The sequence below is a fragment of the Aegilops tauschii genome, chromosome 4 (genome assembly GCF_002575655.3).
Source record: "Aegilops tauschii subsp. strangulata cultivar AL8/78 chromosome 4, Aet v6.0, whole genome shotgun sequence".
NCBI classification, from domain to species: Eukaryota; Viridiplantae; Streptophyta; class Magnoliopsida; order Poales; family Poaceae; genus Aegilops; species Aegilops tauschii.
The window spans coordinates 97,847,217-97,863,017 of NC_053038.3; the positions used below are offsets into that span (position 1 = coordinate 97,847,217).

The 15,801-nt window shown below is 50.3% G+C and overlaps 2 protein-coding genes across 4 annotated transcripts; one reads left to right on the forward strand and one right to left on the reverse strand.

The window, feature by feature from the left end:
- Positions 1–328: 328 nt before the first annotated feature.
- Positions 329–5,677, forward strand: LOC109763831 (BEL1-like homeodomain protein 1). 2 transcript variants are annotated; one of them, XM_073496352.1, is made up of 6 exons: positions 329–385; positions 494–573; positions 1,170–2,032; positions 3,296–3,693; positions 4,185–4,245; positions 4,368–5,677. In XM_073496352.1, the coding sequence occupies exons 3-6, from the start codon at positions 1,322–1,324 to the stop codon at positions 5,190–5,192; spliced, it is 1,995 nt and encodes a 664-aa protein (XP_073352453.1). In that variant the 5' UTR covers positions 329–385; positions 494–573; positions 1,170–1,321; the 3' UTR covers positions 5,193–5,677. The 2 variants fall into 2 exon arrangements, with proteins under 2 accessions (XP_073352453.1, XP_020178285.1); XM_020322696.4 differs by lacking the exon at positions 329–385 and having other exon boundaries at positions 543–757.
- Positions 5,678–8,965: 3,288 nt separating this feature from the next.
- On the reverse strand, positions 8,966–14,964 carry LOC109763830 (transcription factor LHW). 2 transcript variants are annotated; one of them, XM_020322693.4, is made up of 10 exons: positions 14,272–14,964; positions 13,780–13,944; positions 13,515–13,596; positions 13,062–13,103; positions 12,918–12,977; positions 10,501–12,189; positions 10,277–10,381; positions 10,008–10,148; positions 9,773–9,898; positions 8,966–9,561 (listed from the first exon to the last, which is right to left on the reverse strand). In XM_020322693.4, the coding sequence occupies exons 1-10, from the start codon at positions 14,361–14,363 to the stop codon at positions 9,400–9,402; spliced, it is 2,664 nt and encodes an 887-aa protein (XP_020178282.1). In that variant the 5' UTR covers positions 14,364–14,964; the 3' UTR covers positions 8,966–9,399. The 2 variants fall into 2 exon arrangements, with proteins under 2 accessions (XP_020178282.1, XP_045083391.1); XM_045227456.2 differs by having other exon boundaries at positions 10,277–10,378; positions 14,272–14,954.
- Positions 14,965–15,801: the final 837 nt, after the last annotated feature.

Below are 15,801 nucleotides of genomic sequence, written 5' to 3' on the forward strand. Positions count from 1 at the left end.
GCAATTATCTTATATTAGGGTCTATTTAATTCGTTCATGAATATATATATGCGCGATAATTACGTAAAAGTACATATAGAAGTCTGATATGAAAATTGGATGGTACAGCTCAATAACTCCTGCTTGTACAACACACACCACGAGACTAGTCCTTTGTGATGGGTCATGTTTGCTGAAACTAGACACCCAAGGCCAGGATGGTACAGATGAGCTCCACACCTAGAATGCATGCTAGCTAGCTCTTGATGAGTGAGAAATAAAAGGAGGGAGAAAATCTTGTAGGTAGCTACAGAGAAGATCTAGACAAGAGAAAGAAAATAAAAGGGGGGGAGTGGGGGAAAAGCTGTGCGTGGGGGCTGTGCTGTGAGGATAATGGAAGTGGGAGGTGGGTATCCCTCCTCCACTGCCTCATTTCTCTTTCTCTCTCTTAAAGACTTAACCAATCGGTCTTTCTCTCTCTCTCTATCCATCCATCTCTGCTTTTCCCTTTCAGCTGGAGGAGATCTTGGGAGGAAAGATATATAGTCCAGTGTCTTCTCTGTAGAGAGCAAAAGGGAAAGGAGCTCGCAGCAGGTACTTAAGCACTGACATGAGTGATCTCATGGTCCAGAGATACCCTCCTCCTCCCCCTTCTTCCTCTTCTTCTTGTTCCTCTTTCCTCTCTCCTCCCGCCTCTCTCTAGAGAGAGAGGGAGAAATTTCTTATATGCAAGCTGTAGGCACGTGTGCATGCAGGCAGAGCTGCATCGATTCTTGAGGTAAGCTCATGATGTGTGCCGGCTGCGTTGACATCTGCATGCATCAGGCTTCTTTGTTAAATCACTTGATGAAGATGGGTACCTTCTCTTTTGCCATATTTTTTATATTTTGCTGATACTGATGCCTATTCCACACACACAAACATCTCTCTCATCCTCTCTTCTTCCGGAGCTTTTGAGCTTAAGCTAGCTAGAGTATTGGAGTTCTTCCATGCACACATGCCATGTCATGCCATGCAGCTTACTTCTCTTTCCTCCTCTTCCCCCCTCTCTTTCCTCTATCTGCATGCATGGCTTATGGATCCAATTTACTTTACATGACAAATCATCCGAAAAATTACTGCTCTGGTGATCTTTTCCCCTTCTTGTTATATACGTATGTCCATAACTTCTTGGCACTTCTTTTTGACAGGTCAAAGCCACAACAAGCTCCACGGAAGAAAGAGGGAGAGAGAGAGGGAGAGGGATTTATTTCAAGGAGAATTTCAGTTAGTGCACAAGTGCACATACGGACATAGCCAAGATTTTGCCATCGACCGGTCTACATAGGTGCCGGCGATCACGATGGCAGCGTACTACCACGGCGGCGCCGGCACGGACATCCATCAGGCCGGCAGCGACGGCCTGCAAACACTGTACCTCATGAACCCAAGCTACGGCAACGGCAGCTACGGGGACGCCGGGCCCTCCGGGGCCAACATGATGCTCCTCAACTCGGCGGTGAGCTCCATGACCCCGGCGTCCTTCGGCGGCCACCAGGCGTCGCCACCGCCGGGGCAGCACTTCGTCGGCATCCCTCTCCAGGCGCCCCCCTCGGGCTACAACCTGTGGACCCCTGCCACAACCGGCATCGCCGACGTCATGTCGCCGCCGACGCAGCAGGCTCATGGCGTGAGTGCCGTGCTCAGCCTGTCGTCCCGCGAGACGCCGCCGGTCACGGTGGCGTCCATCGCCGGCGACGAAGGGAGGTACCACCTTGGGGCGACGACCGCGGCGTCGCAGGGGCAGGTGGTGATGAACTCCAAATACCTCAGGGCGGCGCAGGAGCTGCTCGACGAGGTGGTGAGCGTGAGCAAGGGCGTGGACGACGTGGACGCCAAGGCGAAGAGCGCTGTGTCGGTCAAGAAGAAGGAGGATTCGGAAGGCCTTTCCGGCGGCGGCGGGGAGGAAGGCGCCAGCGGGGCCAAGGGTGGCGCGCCAGCGCCCGAGATGTCGACGGCGGAGCGGCAGGAGCTGCAGATGAAGAAAGGCAAACTGGTTAACATGCTTGACGAGGTCAGTAATTAACCTAAGTACACTCTAATTAATTACATTTGATTCTAACTTTTAATGTTAAGAAATGTCCTTCTTCGTACCAATTGCTGCTTAGGAATTGTTGATATGTTTTCCTTTGAAAAACAAGGGATATTTGACAAATTAACCTGACGATTTTTGTAGTGTCTGAACATTCAACATTGCCCTCTGAATATGGCAGTGTTAGATTGATGATGTTTCTGATATTTCCTTGCCTCTATAATTTTAGAAAGTGTTATTGAAAGTATATGGGTCATTTGCTTTTCAGCTATGTTTGTTTTGTTGCTTCTTTTTCTGAAGTGAGTGACACACAGTTGTTGGGGTAGCCAAGAAGGCCTTTGATTTGCTGGATATTCCTCCTCCCTTTTTCCTTTTCTAAATTAATTACACCTGTTTTGTCAGCTTGCACCAACTATATATTCTCTTCGAGTTTTTTTTTATTGATATAAACACTGACCAGTATTGTCTTTTAAAAAGCAGAATTACAGCTACAGTTAATTAAAGGACAACTATTATTAATTTACAAATTTACAAATCAGCTCTGGTAGTAATTAAATAAACGGAAATTACGTGTGATAGAGATTATAAAAGTGACAAGTCTAGCTAGTCTTTAAAACCAACAAGTGGCTATAGTCTTCTATTTTCTTCTAGAGAAGAAAGCAACAAGCTAGCTAGCTAGTGGCCAAGTATATATCTTGGTGATATTGTTAACAAATACTTTGAGATAGGAAAAAGAACTCATGGACCTATAAATTACAATTCTTTCATGGTGTTGTTTGTTGAGGCCAGTACAAGCCACCTTTAACTTTGTTGCCTGATCGAATATGTGTCTCTTTTTGTATTCTCTCAATAGCTTAATTAATACCACTAGTATATGCTATCAGTACAGAAGGTAGATAGGCCCTGCTTGTCCTGGCTGGTGCTAGCTTCTTCACAAGCCAGCAAAGCCAGTTTGGCAGCCCGGCTTTCCCTCATGCTTTGAGTTTTTCTTCTTCTATTCTTTTTAGGGAGCTTTATTTAATTTGTGTTTTCTCCATATAAACAAGAAATGCAGTGAAGCATGCTTTTGCTAAAATCTACTTGATTCTCTCAATCTGACAAGACAATTAATCGTGTTTATGATAAACACAATCCAAAGTACTAGAGAGTGGTTGTGGTGGTTAACACTAGTAATCAACCCACTAATTAATACACGAGCTAATCTCTGAACTGGGATCTAATGTGGTTGGGCGATGGCATGATCAGGTGGAGCAGCGGTACCGGCAGTACCACCAGCAGATGGCGTCGGTGTCGTCGTCGTTCGAGGCGGTGGCCGGCGCCGGGTCGGCGCGGACGTACACGGCGCTGGCGCTGCGCACCATCTCGCGGCAGTTCCGCTGCCTCCGCGACGCCATCGCCTCCCAGGTGCGCGCCGCCAGCCGCGCCCTGGGCGAGGACTGCGACGCCGAGGGGCTCGGCGGCGGACTCGGCGGAGGGCGCGGCGTCGGTTCGCGGCTCCGGTACATCGACCACCAGCTCCGGCAGCAGCGCGCGCTGCAGCAGTTGGGCATGATGCAGAGCAGCGCGTGGCGCCCGCAGCGGGGCCTCCCCGAGCGCTCCGTCTCCATCCTCCGTGCATGGCTCTTCGAGCACTTCCTCCACCCGTAAGTGCTTCACACCATGCTCTCGTACTACGTACTACTGTACTACGTTCTTGGATAACTTTACCGCCATTTTTTTGTTGCCATGCATGCATTGCACTGCTTGAATTGTTTCGGATTATAAGGTTGGTTTTGCATCATGCATAATGAACGTACGTGCAACCTAGCTAGGTGTATTGTACAGGTGAACTCCATCGATCGATAACTGAACTACAGTAATAATTAATCATGCATTTCTCTCTCTCTCTCTGTCACTGACGTGGTAGAGAAATGATGATGCGGTACTTGCATTGCATGAGAGAGACATAGACATAGCACGAGATACGACACACACACAATGCTCATGATGCGTTTTGCATGCAAACATACACGCATGGCACCTCCATTCGTACGTGCGTATGTACGTGCACGCCCAAAACCGGCGGGTACGTACGTACTCAGCGCCCTCGTGTCGCACTCCCATTGGTTGATCGGATCGCCCTCTCATCATGCAGATACCCCAAGGATTCGGACAAGATCATGCTCGCCAAGCAGACCGGCCTCACCAGGAGCCAGGTACGAAAAATCTCAGCCATCCTTCTTCAGTTTGATCCAGTTACAACATATAGTATGTTGTTATTTTAACTGTTACTGCGGCTTGGTTTGATCCGTGAGAGTTTTTGTAAAACAATTATTAGGTGTCGAACTGGTTCATCAACGCGAGGGTGAGGCTGTGGAAGCCGATGGTGGAGGAGATGTACCTGGAGGAGACCAAGGAGCATCAGCAGCAGCAGGACGGCGGCGACGACAAGGGGAGGCCGACCGGGTCCGGCCCCGCCGGAGGAAAGAGCAGCAGCAACGCGGACGGCGTGGACGACGGCACTCCGAGGTCCATGGCCAGAGCGGCGGTGGGGGCCGGGACGTCGGAGGGCGGCGGCGCCGTCCAGGCGTCCTTGCTCGAGCTCGCCGGAGACCACCAGGCGCACGCGGGGTTCTACGACGAGGAGGGTGAGGATGGCGGGTTGCGGCGCGGCTTCAAGAAGGCGAGGGCGGCCGACCTCGAGCAGCAACCGCCAGCGGCGTTCGACTTCGGCGCGTTGCACCACGCGCAGGCAGCCGCGGCGGCCGCGGCCGCCGCAGCGAGGCAGCAGCACGACGAGGTGACCCACCGGGAGCTGCTCATGAAGTTCATGGAGAGCGGCGGCGCGGCGGGCGCGAGGGACCACCACCACCACCAACAGGACGAGGACGGGGCCGGCGGCGGGTACTCTCTGTTCGCGCCGGGGCCGTACGGGCAGTTCGGCACCGACCAGTCGTTCGCGTTCGCCGGGGCCGGGCAGCACGGCGGCGTCTCGCTCACGCTCGGCCTCCCCCACGGCGCCGGCGACCAGACGGCGTTCCTCATGGGAGGCGGCAGCAGCAACGGCGCCGACAGCGGTGGCAGCGGCGCCGCCGGCTACGACATGAACATGCAGACCACCAAGTCCTTCGCGGCTCAGCTCATGAGAGACTTCGTGGCATAGTATGAATATCACCACTATTACATAGCGCAATCCATTAATCAAATCCCAAAAAAAAAATCGGTTAATCAATCAATTTAGGGCTTGTATAGAAAATAAAAGGGTAAAAGCCTAGGCTGCCATTAATCCTAAACCTCTAGGGCATTGGGGGTGTAATTATGTAAAGATGGGGACATTGTATATAGTTACTATAGGTTAGCTAAGGTAGTTAAAACCCAAACATTTCCGGTTACAAGATTGTATAGGGCAATAGGGGGATGGGGGGTATACGATACGTGAAGGGGTATATATGTAAAACATTGGAATTGGGGAACTTGGAAGTGTATGCGGTATAGTTGGTTTATTGGAGATTTGAGTATTGTTTTTGGTTACTGTACTGAAATGTAATGTAGTTATTGTAGTACTTCTCTTCACTACTTGTTCCAGTTCCATGGATGAAGAGAACAGATGCATGAGATGGCATATCTTGTTACCTTTAGCAACCAAAACTCATTGTTGTACCATGTTCATGTGATTTTCTTTCTCTTCTACAGAAAACAGTTCATTTCTGGCAGGAAAAGGACAAAATATTCTACACGCAAGAGATCAGGTTCGCAAGAAGTTCATCACTTAATCAGCCTGCAAGAGATGTCAGGCTGGAGCCTGAGTATCCCGCCTCGCCCTAGTCATCATCCTGCTTCAGCGGGGGCGAGTTTCCAGAATTCCAGTTGCGCGAGAAAGATGGCTCTCGCAAACGCGCCCGTGGCAGTGGTGGCGGCTCCACCGCCCAGCCCTGGTCGTCGACCATTCCCACTTCCCAGTCCATGCCATTCTGGCAAGTCCGTGGCCCAGAGGCCGTCTGTCTCTTGTACGCACGCAGACCATAGTGGCCACCGGCGCCTATCCTATTGAAGAATTAGGTTTTTTTAGGAGAAGAATTAGGGTTCCAGCGATCGAGTCGAATCTGTATCAGCCGTGATGCACTGATGGGAGAATAGTAATAAAAATCAGTTTACCTTTTTAGCTCTGTTAGAAGGGAGAGAGAGGGATTGTTGTGGAATATGATGGATGTATTATTGAGCCTCGAGGGCGAGTATATATGGAGTACAAGACTTGGAGGGCAAGACGCCTCTCCTAGAGATAAGGTAGGAATCCTAAACTACCAAATACATGTAACCCAAATATATCTCTAACATCCCCCCGCAGTCGCAGCGGTAGCGTTGCAAACAACATGAGCGTCGCGGACGGTCAGACTGGAGAGAATAGCAGCCGACGGGCTGACATCCCCCCGCAGTCGTAGCGGGAGCGTCATGGACGGTGTCGCGTCGCGGACGCGTTGACTGTAGAGGAAGCCGACGAGTTGCTCAAGCGGATGATAGCCCTTTTGTGCCGATGTCGAAGTAGCCGAGAGCGTAGGGTGGTGTACCCGTGGTCGAGGTAGCCGTGCGAAGAATGCCGTGGTCGATGTCGAGTCGGGGTGGCCGGTGTCGAGGAAGTCGCCGTGGAGCCGCGGGCGCAAGGGGGCGCCGAGTTAGCATGGGCGCAGTGGTGTCGAAGTAGGGGTGCGCCGGGAAGAAAATGCTATTGACGACGCGTCGCGGCTGGTTTGCCAGGCCCGGGGACACATCGTGGACGAAGGCACGCACTGGTGTTGCCAGCACCGGGCATGCGTAGACGGATGAAGACGAAGGGGGTGGACGGGCGGCGGCGGCGGCTACGAAGGTAGCGGCGGCGGCAGCCAAAGAAGAGCGGCGACGGCGGCCTGACGGCGGCGGCGGCTAGGTTAGGAGTGCGGCGGCGATGCTTGAAGTCGGCGAAGAACCCTGACAGCGCGACGAAGACCGGCGCGGACGGTGGCGTTCCCGCGCCAAGGGAGACGGCGCGGCGCATACCATGGGAGGTCGACGCGCGGTGACGGCGGAGTGGACTGTGGGCCGCGGCACTACGGCCCGAAGGGGCGACGCAGCGGCGGCAGGCGGGTCGGGGCGACGGCAGGAAGACCTCTGGGCGGCGGCGGGGACCGTGGGCCGCGACGCTGCAGCCCGAAGGGGCGACGCAACGGCGGTTCGCGAGTCGGTGCAACCGCGGGGACGACAGCGGGGACCGCGTATCGCGGCACTACGGCTCGAAGGGGCGACGCAGCGGCGATGCACGAGTCGATGCAGCCGCGAGGAGAACCACGGGGCGGCGGCGCGGCGGCCCGACGGGGCGACGCAACGGCAGCCCGATGCTCGATCGGCGGAGAGGCGCGCGGTACTCGGGACGATCTTCACGGGACCTACGGAGGCGCGCGTAACCGACAGGCCAAGACGGTTGCGCGGCGTAGATGAGGCGGATCGCGGCGGCGAGCGGGTGATCAAGCCGATCGCGCGCGAGGTCGGGGACGCCGCTCGATGGAGACGGGGTGGCGACAGAGTCTGCGATGAGGCCGGCGACGACAGACGGCGTGGGACGTCGCGGACGAGCTTGTCAGTACCGGCACCCGCTGCCAAAGCAGCGCCGGCGCCTGGGCAGCGAGGCCTGGCGGACCAACGGAGCAACGACGTCCGAGTTGAGGCAACCGACGAGCCTGACGTAGCCGTCCCGACACAGCCGAGAACGAGGCCGGCGAGGTAGACCGCCGGGCCGCCGTGCAGACGCGGTGAAGGCGGGTGACGTGGATCGATGAGCGGGCCGGCGCGCGAGCGACGACCATGATTGGCCGTCGCATGGCGCGAGGCCGCCGGGTGGGGGTGATGCAGGTGTCTCGGTCGGAGCACGGCGGTGACGGCCGGCGCAGGGTGACGGCCGGCGCAGGGCGACGGGCGGACGGCGGTTGGCCCTGACGGGCCGCCTCGGCGCGCGTGGCCGCCGGGTCGGAGGAGAGGCCGGCTGGTCGCGCCGGGGTCGGAGTAGAGGCGCATGGGGGTCGACGGCGGCGGCGGCGGGCGACGCAAACCGATTAAGAATAGATCGGAAAACCAAAAAGAAAAAAACACCGATCAAAACGACCGGCGAGAGAAAGAAAACCCGGATCAAAGGATATGGGAAAAGACTCTCTAGGGCAGCCGGCCAACACGGCCGGCGTACGAACCCTAGTTACGGGCGGCGCGGCCCTCGGCGGCGGTCATGGAGGCCGACCTGCCCCAGGGGCGGCGCGTGGGTGCGGAAGCGGCTGCGACTAGGGTTTAGAACCCGGAAACTGATACCATGTTAGAAGGGAGAGAGAGGGATTGTTGTGGAATATGATGAATGTATTTATTGAGCCTTGAGGGCGAGTATATATTGAGTACAAGACTTGGAGGACAAGACGCCTCTTCTAGAGATAAGGTAGGAATCCTAAACTACCAAATACATGTAACCCTAACAAGCTCCAAGCACAAGGTACTCCCTCACTTTTTTAGTAGGTACTCTCTTAAGCACACGTTGGAGTACCAGTAGACATCCACCATTGGATCAAGAAAAATGGAGGGTTCATATTCATTTAGGGGTACTGTAAAGGACTCCAAACAGGTACAACCTCCGTTCGGAAATAAGTGACCCTGTTTTAGTTCAAAATCAGCATCACTTATTTTGGAATGGAGGGAGTACAAGATAATGCAGGTGATTACCTTCTTGGTCATGAACAAGACAAGATGATGGCAGAAGGTAATAGAAGGAACAATCATAAGTCTTGGTTGACAGAGAGGTCACTGGAGAATTGCCGGACAACACACCAACCCCAAAAATGTTGATAGGCAACAAACATTCAATGTCACAGAAATCTGACCACACAGCAAAATGCAGCTTCTCCCAGGTCACTGCAAGGAACAACTGGATCACATGCTAACAGTTCTATTTCTAGTTTGAAGAAGACTTACAAAGGGCTGGCTTTCCAGTTATCAACGCTACACAAATCAACTAAGGAATCTCCCTTCGGTACAAAATCCACTAATATACGGCAAAAGTAACAAGCAAAACTAAGATTGTACAAGCAATGGCACTGCCTAACTGATCATTAGCTGAATCAACGTTCCCGTCTTCGATGCATCTCACGTTAAGACTTTCTGCGACTCAAGGGAGATAAAGGTGCACATTTGCGCAGCAAGGCGCCACTGGAAAGCAAGTGGCGCATTGGCAAACTGGCAATGCTAGTCATGGCAAAAGTGCGCAGATGCAGAATCTGAAGTGTTTTAACTCTGGTCCCACGCTGAACTGCTGCTCTTAGCACTTAAATGTTGATTGGCCTGAGGCTGAGGGCTCTCTCTAGTTGTCACTGGATACCACCTGTTGCCGGGATGACAGGTTGGCGAACCAAACCAAGAGGCATGTTTACACTGTTGGGATTCTCTGCTGCTCCGCTGCCATCGCAATTGGGTTCCAACAACCGTACAAGCGAGAGAAAGATTTCCATTCTGGTTACATCCCTGTTTGCCTGTATGAACAATTCAACATACGCAATCAGTGTTCTTCCTTGACTGCTACCAGCAAAGCTAAAACATAGCAGGGATTTAAAGCGATAGAAATCCATTCAACAGGTGTCATAAAAAAAATCAGCAGCAGCATTCCATAGCTCTAATGATGTGATGGTCTTTTTCAAAAATTTAACTATATTTTTAGTGGGATTCAAAATTTAAATACATTACCTCAACAGTAAAGCGTGCCCAGATTTTACTTTTACGTGCTTCCATTACACCCCTCAGGATGGTCAACCCAAGTCCTTTGATGAAATCAGCTATCTCCAAGAAGATGCCTCTATCCTCACAAATCATCTGCAGGAAACCCCATGATATCAACACATCTAAGCAACAACTACATGCGATTGTTGGTAAACAATGAGACTGCAAAAAAACAAGCGACAGCAGCATCTCGAACCATTACCTCCACAAGCATCTGACGTGGTCTGTCAAGATCCTCAACGATGATTGGACATGTCATAGACTGAGAGCCAACATCAAAGGCCCAGGTTGCACCACCTTCAAAGTAGTCTTTCCACACAGGACCGTTCTCACTGCCAAGTATCTGTATGAATACTCAACAACATAAGGACATCTTTCAATCTAACGAGTTACAAACTGTGCAGCTCAACCACAACAGACCAGCTTTCTTTCTATATAACCAAACAATAAAACTCATAGGCATGCGCATACCTTAGATTCAGTAGAATCCTTGAGTTTGTCTGCATGCTTTGTAACGCTTTGCAAGAAGAGCATGTGCTTAACTGTCTTCTCCAACAAAGCATCAATGCTGCACTGCTGACACAAATGAGATAACATTGATATGACAACAATGCAACTGCTCTGGAGTTCATGTGTGCAACTCAAAGTACAAATTTTCATAATAGATTAAAATCAGCAGGTCTACAAGAGGATACCTTAGCTCCATTAGGCACCATTTCTCGGAGCTCCTTTATACGATCCTGTATCAGCTGCCGATCCTTTGGCCGTGCCTTAGAACTCTCTCCAGGTCGAGATCTCTTTCGATTTGACTTGCTTTGTGTATCAAGACCTTTGCTGTTAGAAGCTGATGCACTTTCACATTTCATGTTCTGACCATTCTCAATCCAAAGACGTATCTGAGATTTCTGTGCTCCATTATTTTGGGAAAGACAACCATCTTCAGTCTTATCAAAGTAATATGGTTGTTTAACAATCTGTGTGGACTCATTCTTGATTACCGTTGAAGGAATGCCAGAGGAGTCACATTGCTTTAACTCTTCCAAACCAAAATGAGAAATGTTTGGAATGTCAGTCAATGCAGTCTTGCAAGAAGCATTGTCATCAGAACTCTGCTTACTGCTGGGGTTGACATTTGAGATGACAGCATCCAGTAATTGATCAGTATCAGTTAGTGAGAAGATCCCGGAACAGGGAAAGTCATTGTCTAGTGAACTGAAGAGTGAAGAAGAATCAAGACAAATCGAGGGTTCAGTTGCATCTCTGTCTAAACTATGAGATTTTGCATCACAGGAGGACACCAAATTAGCATCCACATTATGACCCAACTGATGAAATTCAGAACCAAATATATCAAACAAGTCATTATCCCATGTTGGCTGCAAAAGCAAAGAGTGAGCTGTCTCACTGGGCATAGCTGGCAGCATGCAACCATCCATATTCTTCACACCTTGTGTACTCACAGCAACACGTGGATCATTTGCTCTATCGGTATTTTGATCTTTCTGCATATGACCTGACCTACTCAATAGATTCTCTTGGGACATGCCATTCAAGCAATTAGAAACCTGAACATCAGATTGAGAAGATACAGGCAGAGCACCTTCAGATGACCTTCTTTCTTGGCGCACCATTTTCATGGTGAATTCAGAAGATTGGGGAACATTACAAGAAACTGGAGGTTGCTTCTGCCGTAACATTCCTGAACTGGAATGGCTTCCTTGTTCTGATACTTGACTTGATGTACATAAGGTAGTACTGACTACTCCGGCACTTCCAGGGAGGAAACCATAACTCCCATGACCAGTAGTCCCTTGGGATAGGCCAACTCTTCCATGTGACAGCTTCATGTCACTAGTTTCATGCATAAAAGGATTTCGGTATAGAAGAGATTTTAGCAGCGCACTCCTTGCCAAATCTGTACCGCTACCAAATTCTAACTGTCCAATGGTGTTCATCAGCATTTGCTGTTGCTCCACTGATGCCAAGCTCGATGGGACCAAATCAGAGCCTATTGCAGCACTCTGTGTATTACTTCCAAGTCGACTATCACAATAAGACGCTTGTTGTACAAACATATCGTTAGGCTTGCCATAGACAATATGCTCTCTACCAGTTAGACCATTCTGTTGTGCAGCCTCAAACAAAGATGCATTTAGTGATTTGCTACTTGACGCAGTTGCGCTATCAGATTGTCTGTATTGTTCACGTATCACTGGGAATTGACTGAAGGAATTGTCTGCAGCTTGGATGTTTGAGGCACCATGCAGAGGACGCGACTGATTCGAAGTACTTTTTACTGAAGCAGATGCAGCCATACTTGATCGCTGGTTCAGCTGAGAACACAATTTCTTTGCATGCATCACAAAACTTGTGTTCTCCATAACCTGCCGAATCCAGAAATGATAGGTTATTAACTCAAATTTATGGAGAATACAAATTCTAGCGAAGCCAAAGTGATGAACTGAGATACCATGATGAAACCCAACCATTTGATAAAAGACATGTACTCCCTCCGTTCCTAAATATTTGTCTTTCTAGACATTTCAAATGGACTACCACATACGGATGTATGTAGACATATTTTAGAGTGTACATTCACTCATTTTGCTCCGTATGTAGTCACTTGTTGAAATATCTAGAAAGACAAATATTTAGGAAAGGAGGGAGTACTATATTGGAAAAAACTGATTACATGTCAACATTTCCAGATATTCCGTTGCAACAGAGAACATTCTGATTACACCACTGATGAACATATAGAGGTATGTTCTAGCCACCCTTTAGCAGCATACATCAAAAGAAGCCATGAGTTTGCATTCTGATGGCACGTAAAAATTCCAGGCATCATTGTTATTTAAAACTCCAATACTATCCGGCACAGGAGTACAATATTTAGCATGATGTGATGGTTATATTCTTTCAAAAGAGATCTAGATATGAGATATTGTACCATAGTCAACAGCATGACATACTGATGTTAGTATGTTATACCACACAGCTAACTTGAAACAGTTAAAAACTTCAGACAAACTGAGCATATATCCTATAATACGATATAGGGAACACAATCTCTCTACACTTCTAGCATGCATTTGAAGTTTGGATATCATACCACACCAGTAGAGCCTAATTGTAGCACGCCGCGTGGTAGCACAGGAATAATCGCAATAGTCTGCAGAACAAGAAACTTTATTTAGTTCCAGAAGCAAGCAAGGGTCAAATAATTTACCATTCACAATGTTCAAATTCCACTCACCTTAATGCCAGCTATGAACTGATAATGCATCTCAGAAGCAACCTATCATGGTGAGACTAGCGTAAGATCTCCAAAACAAAACAATCAAACAACACAGATACAAGTTTAACAAAGATAACTAATAGATCCCCATGCTAGTATTACCATTATGGTGCACTCAAGACAAATCAACGTACATTCACATGTATTCTTTTGCATATAACAGACTCGTGTAAATATTCATTTACAGCTACCGTATCCCTGTGTCACTTATTTTTCCAGTATGATGCTAGTCCAAAACCAAAGCAGGCCACTGAGTTCCAAAAGCTCGAGCAGAAGGTCCCCCCCACAAGACTTATTACATGGATATAAATTCCCTGACCCGATGCTTTAAATGGTGGCCCGGCAAAATTGAACCAGAGAAAACGGAAATCGGTTAGCACTTGTACCATTTGAGAAGAAAGCAAGTACTACCTCGGATGAGAGCCCGTGATCATCCGCAGTACCATGGATGATCCATTGATGACTGCCAGTGAACGCAACACGGCCGATGGTCCTGAAAGACACAATCGCAGCAGCCATTATTAATCGAAATGGCAACCAACGACCCGGAGGAATGCATTTGTCTCATTTGCATCAACCAATGAGAAATGGTGGAGGAATCATGAAACTGCATCTGACCAAAAGATGGGGAAACAGGGAGTATGAAAAGAACTATGCCATCGCTATGCTTGCTTACCCTTCTCCCACGACATGAACCTGCTGGGCCATGTCCTTCCGAACGAGTGAGCAAATGCTGTCAACAGCAGCAGAACACCCGAGCTCAGTGGCCCGAGCTTGAGAAGCCTCAGATCCGGCGGGGCATGGCGTGTGGCCGCAGTAGCCGTCCTCCCACACCAAATGCCTGCACATATCCAAGGTGAAAAATGCAGGTAAGAAAACCACTAACAAGAGGGACCAAATTCCTGAAGCTGCAAGTACAACAGGAAGCCAAGTTCAGGGGACGAAAATTGCAAGATAAATACACACACACTCCTTATAAGTGCCAAGCCATCAGTTCCGAGCTCAAACACTCCATTGCTAACAAAATGATGAGGAGCACTAGCAGCTACTTGAATCTTCTAGAGTCAAACCAGCACACGAAACCCCGAGACTGGCAAGGCAGCTTGCAGAAGAAACAGCAGAGAATGTTGAGATGCGGGTGGAGGAGGAAACAGAGGAGGTAGCTTACACGGGGTCGGCGGCGCCGATGGCCTTCCAGAAGACGGCGTAGGACCAGCCGATGTCCTCGCAGAGGCGCCGCAGCGCGTCCCCGACCGCCATCCGCGCCACGAGTCAGAGTCAGTGAGACGACACCTTGTAGAGGACGGACAAGAAGGAAAACCCTAGCACGCCGGCTGCAGAGGCCCGCCGCCGCCGGCGCGAGGACGAGAGGAGAGAAGCAGGAGGTGGGTGAGCGAGTGCGAGAGGTAGCAGCAGCAGAGTGAATGAAGGGTATCTTAGGCGCCGCGGCAGCCGGCCCGGCCGGCCTGCTTCGCGCGGAGACCGCCGCCGCCCCTCCTCACCGCCACCGCCACCGGAGCGCCGCCTCCCCTCCTCCTCCGCGCCGCCAGCGCGAGGGCAGCCATCGCGCCGTGACGTCGCGCGGCGCGCTGGAGGACCCCAGCTGTCAGAGCCCGCGCTGGCTGTGGCTCTGGCTCTGGTTCCTCGGCCTCGGGTAGACGACGAGATCGCCTTTGTCCGCTAGCTGCCTGCCTGCTGCCGCGCCCTCCCCTCCCTCTCTCCACTTCACACTGTGTGCGCCCGCGAGAAGAGTAGTCCTCTCCTCTCTCTCTCTCTCTCTCTCTCTCTCTCTCTCTCTCTCTCGGCTCTCTCTCTGGCTTTGGTGTTCGCTTGTGCTCTGCCGCCTGCTTTGTTTACCACCATCATCTTTTCCATCTTTTTACACCCTTGGCGGCTCCGCTCCCGAGGCGAGCGGCCACCATTCCCTCCCTCACTCCCTCACTCCCTGCACTGCGCTGCGCACAGAGGTGGAGGGTAAACTGGGAATTCATTCATTCATCCCGACCGCATCACGGCTCCACCATTCCCTATTCGTCCAGGCTAGGAGTATTTTACTGCCAAGGGAATCATTCACCAAATGGCGCCATTGTCGATCGCTGAGCAAATTTAGAGACATGGGGCACAGCTTGCAAATAAATGGACACACCAAAACGCCAAGCACGGACGCTTCGTCACCGATGCATAGGTTGGCTATTAGTATGAACAAAAATGTCCTACTACCTTGATAAAAAAATTATGTGAAAACTTTAATGCACTTGCTCATGGGTGATTCCTATCGAACATTCCAGAAACAACATAAGTTAAGACTTATATTAGTTCAGTCTCAAGTAGCCAGCTTTGTCGAATCCATGACCCAGTGACTAAGGCGTTCTCATATGTGTTAGAAGTATAACTATGCTCAAGTTAGATGCTATAAGGAATTAGATAGAATAGGTTTAAGCCGTGTACGACCTGCCCTCTACTTCAAGTCTCTCTCATGTTGTACTCTGTATATACCCCACGTCCGAGTCAGATCAATACAACACAATGCAACGGGAATATCTAGCATCCTATTATTTTCCACAGTATGCACTTGTGACAAGCCCCCGCACTGAGCCAGATCAATGACTAGGAGGAAGTCATATCCCATATCGGTATGTTTTGGATGCACATGGCAATATAAAAGAGAACTTCGAATTGAAGCTTGAGGTGTTTCTTT

Excerpts from the sequence above, each read along its gene's own strand:
- LOC109763830 (XM_020322693.4), bottom strand. The coding sequence starts at position 14,363 with ATGGCGGTCGGGGACGCGCTGCGGCGCCTCTGCGAGGACATCGGCTGG. Across the intron at positions 12,190-12,917 it reads AATTAGGCTCTACTGGTGTG|GTTATGGAGAACACAAGTTT; the intron begins GTATGATATCCA and ends TGGATTCGGCAG. Across the intron at positions 9,562-9,772 it reads GGGCACGCTTTACTGTTGAG|GCAAACAGGGATGTAACCAG; the intron begins GTAATGTATTTA and ends TTGTTCATACAG.
- LOC109763831 (XM_073496352.1), top strand. The coding sequence starts at position 1,322 with ATGGCAGCGTACTACCACGGCGGCGCCGGCACGGACATCCATCAGGCC. Across the intron at positions 2,033-3,295 it reads TGGTTAACATGCTTGACGAG|GTGGAGCAGCGGTACCGGCA; the intron begins GTCAGTAATTAA and ends TGGCATGATCAG. Across the intron at positions 4,246-4,367 it reads CCGGCCTCACCAGGAGCCAG|GTGTCGAACTGGTTCATCAA; the intron begins GTACGAAAAATC and ends AACAATTATTAG.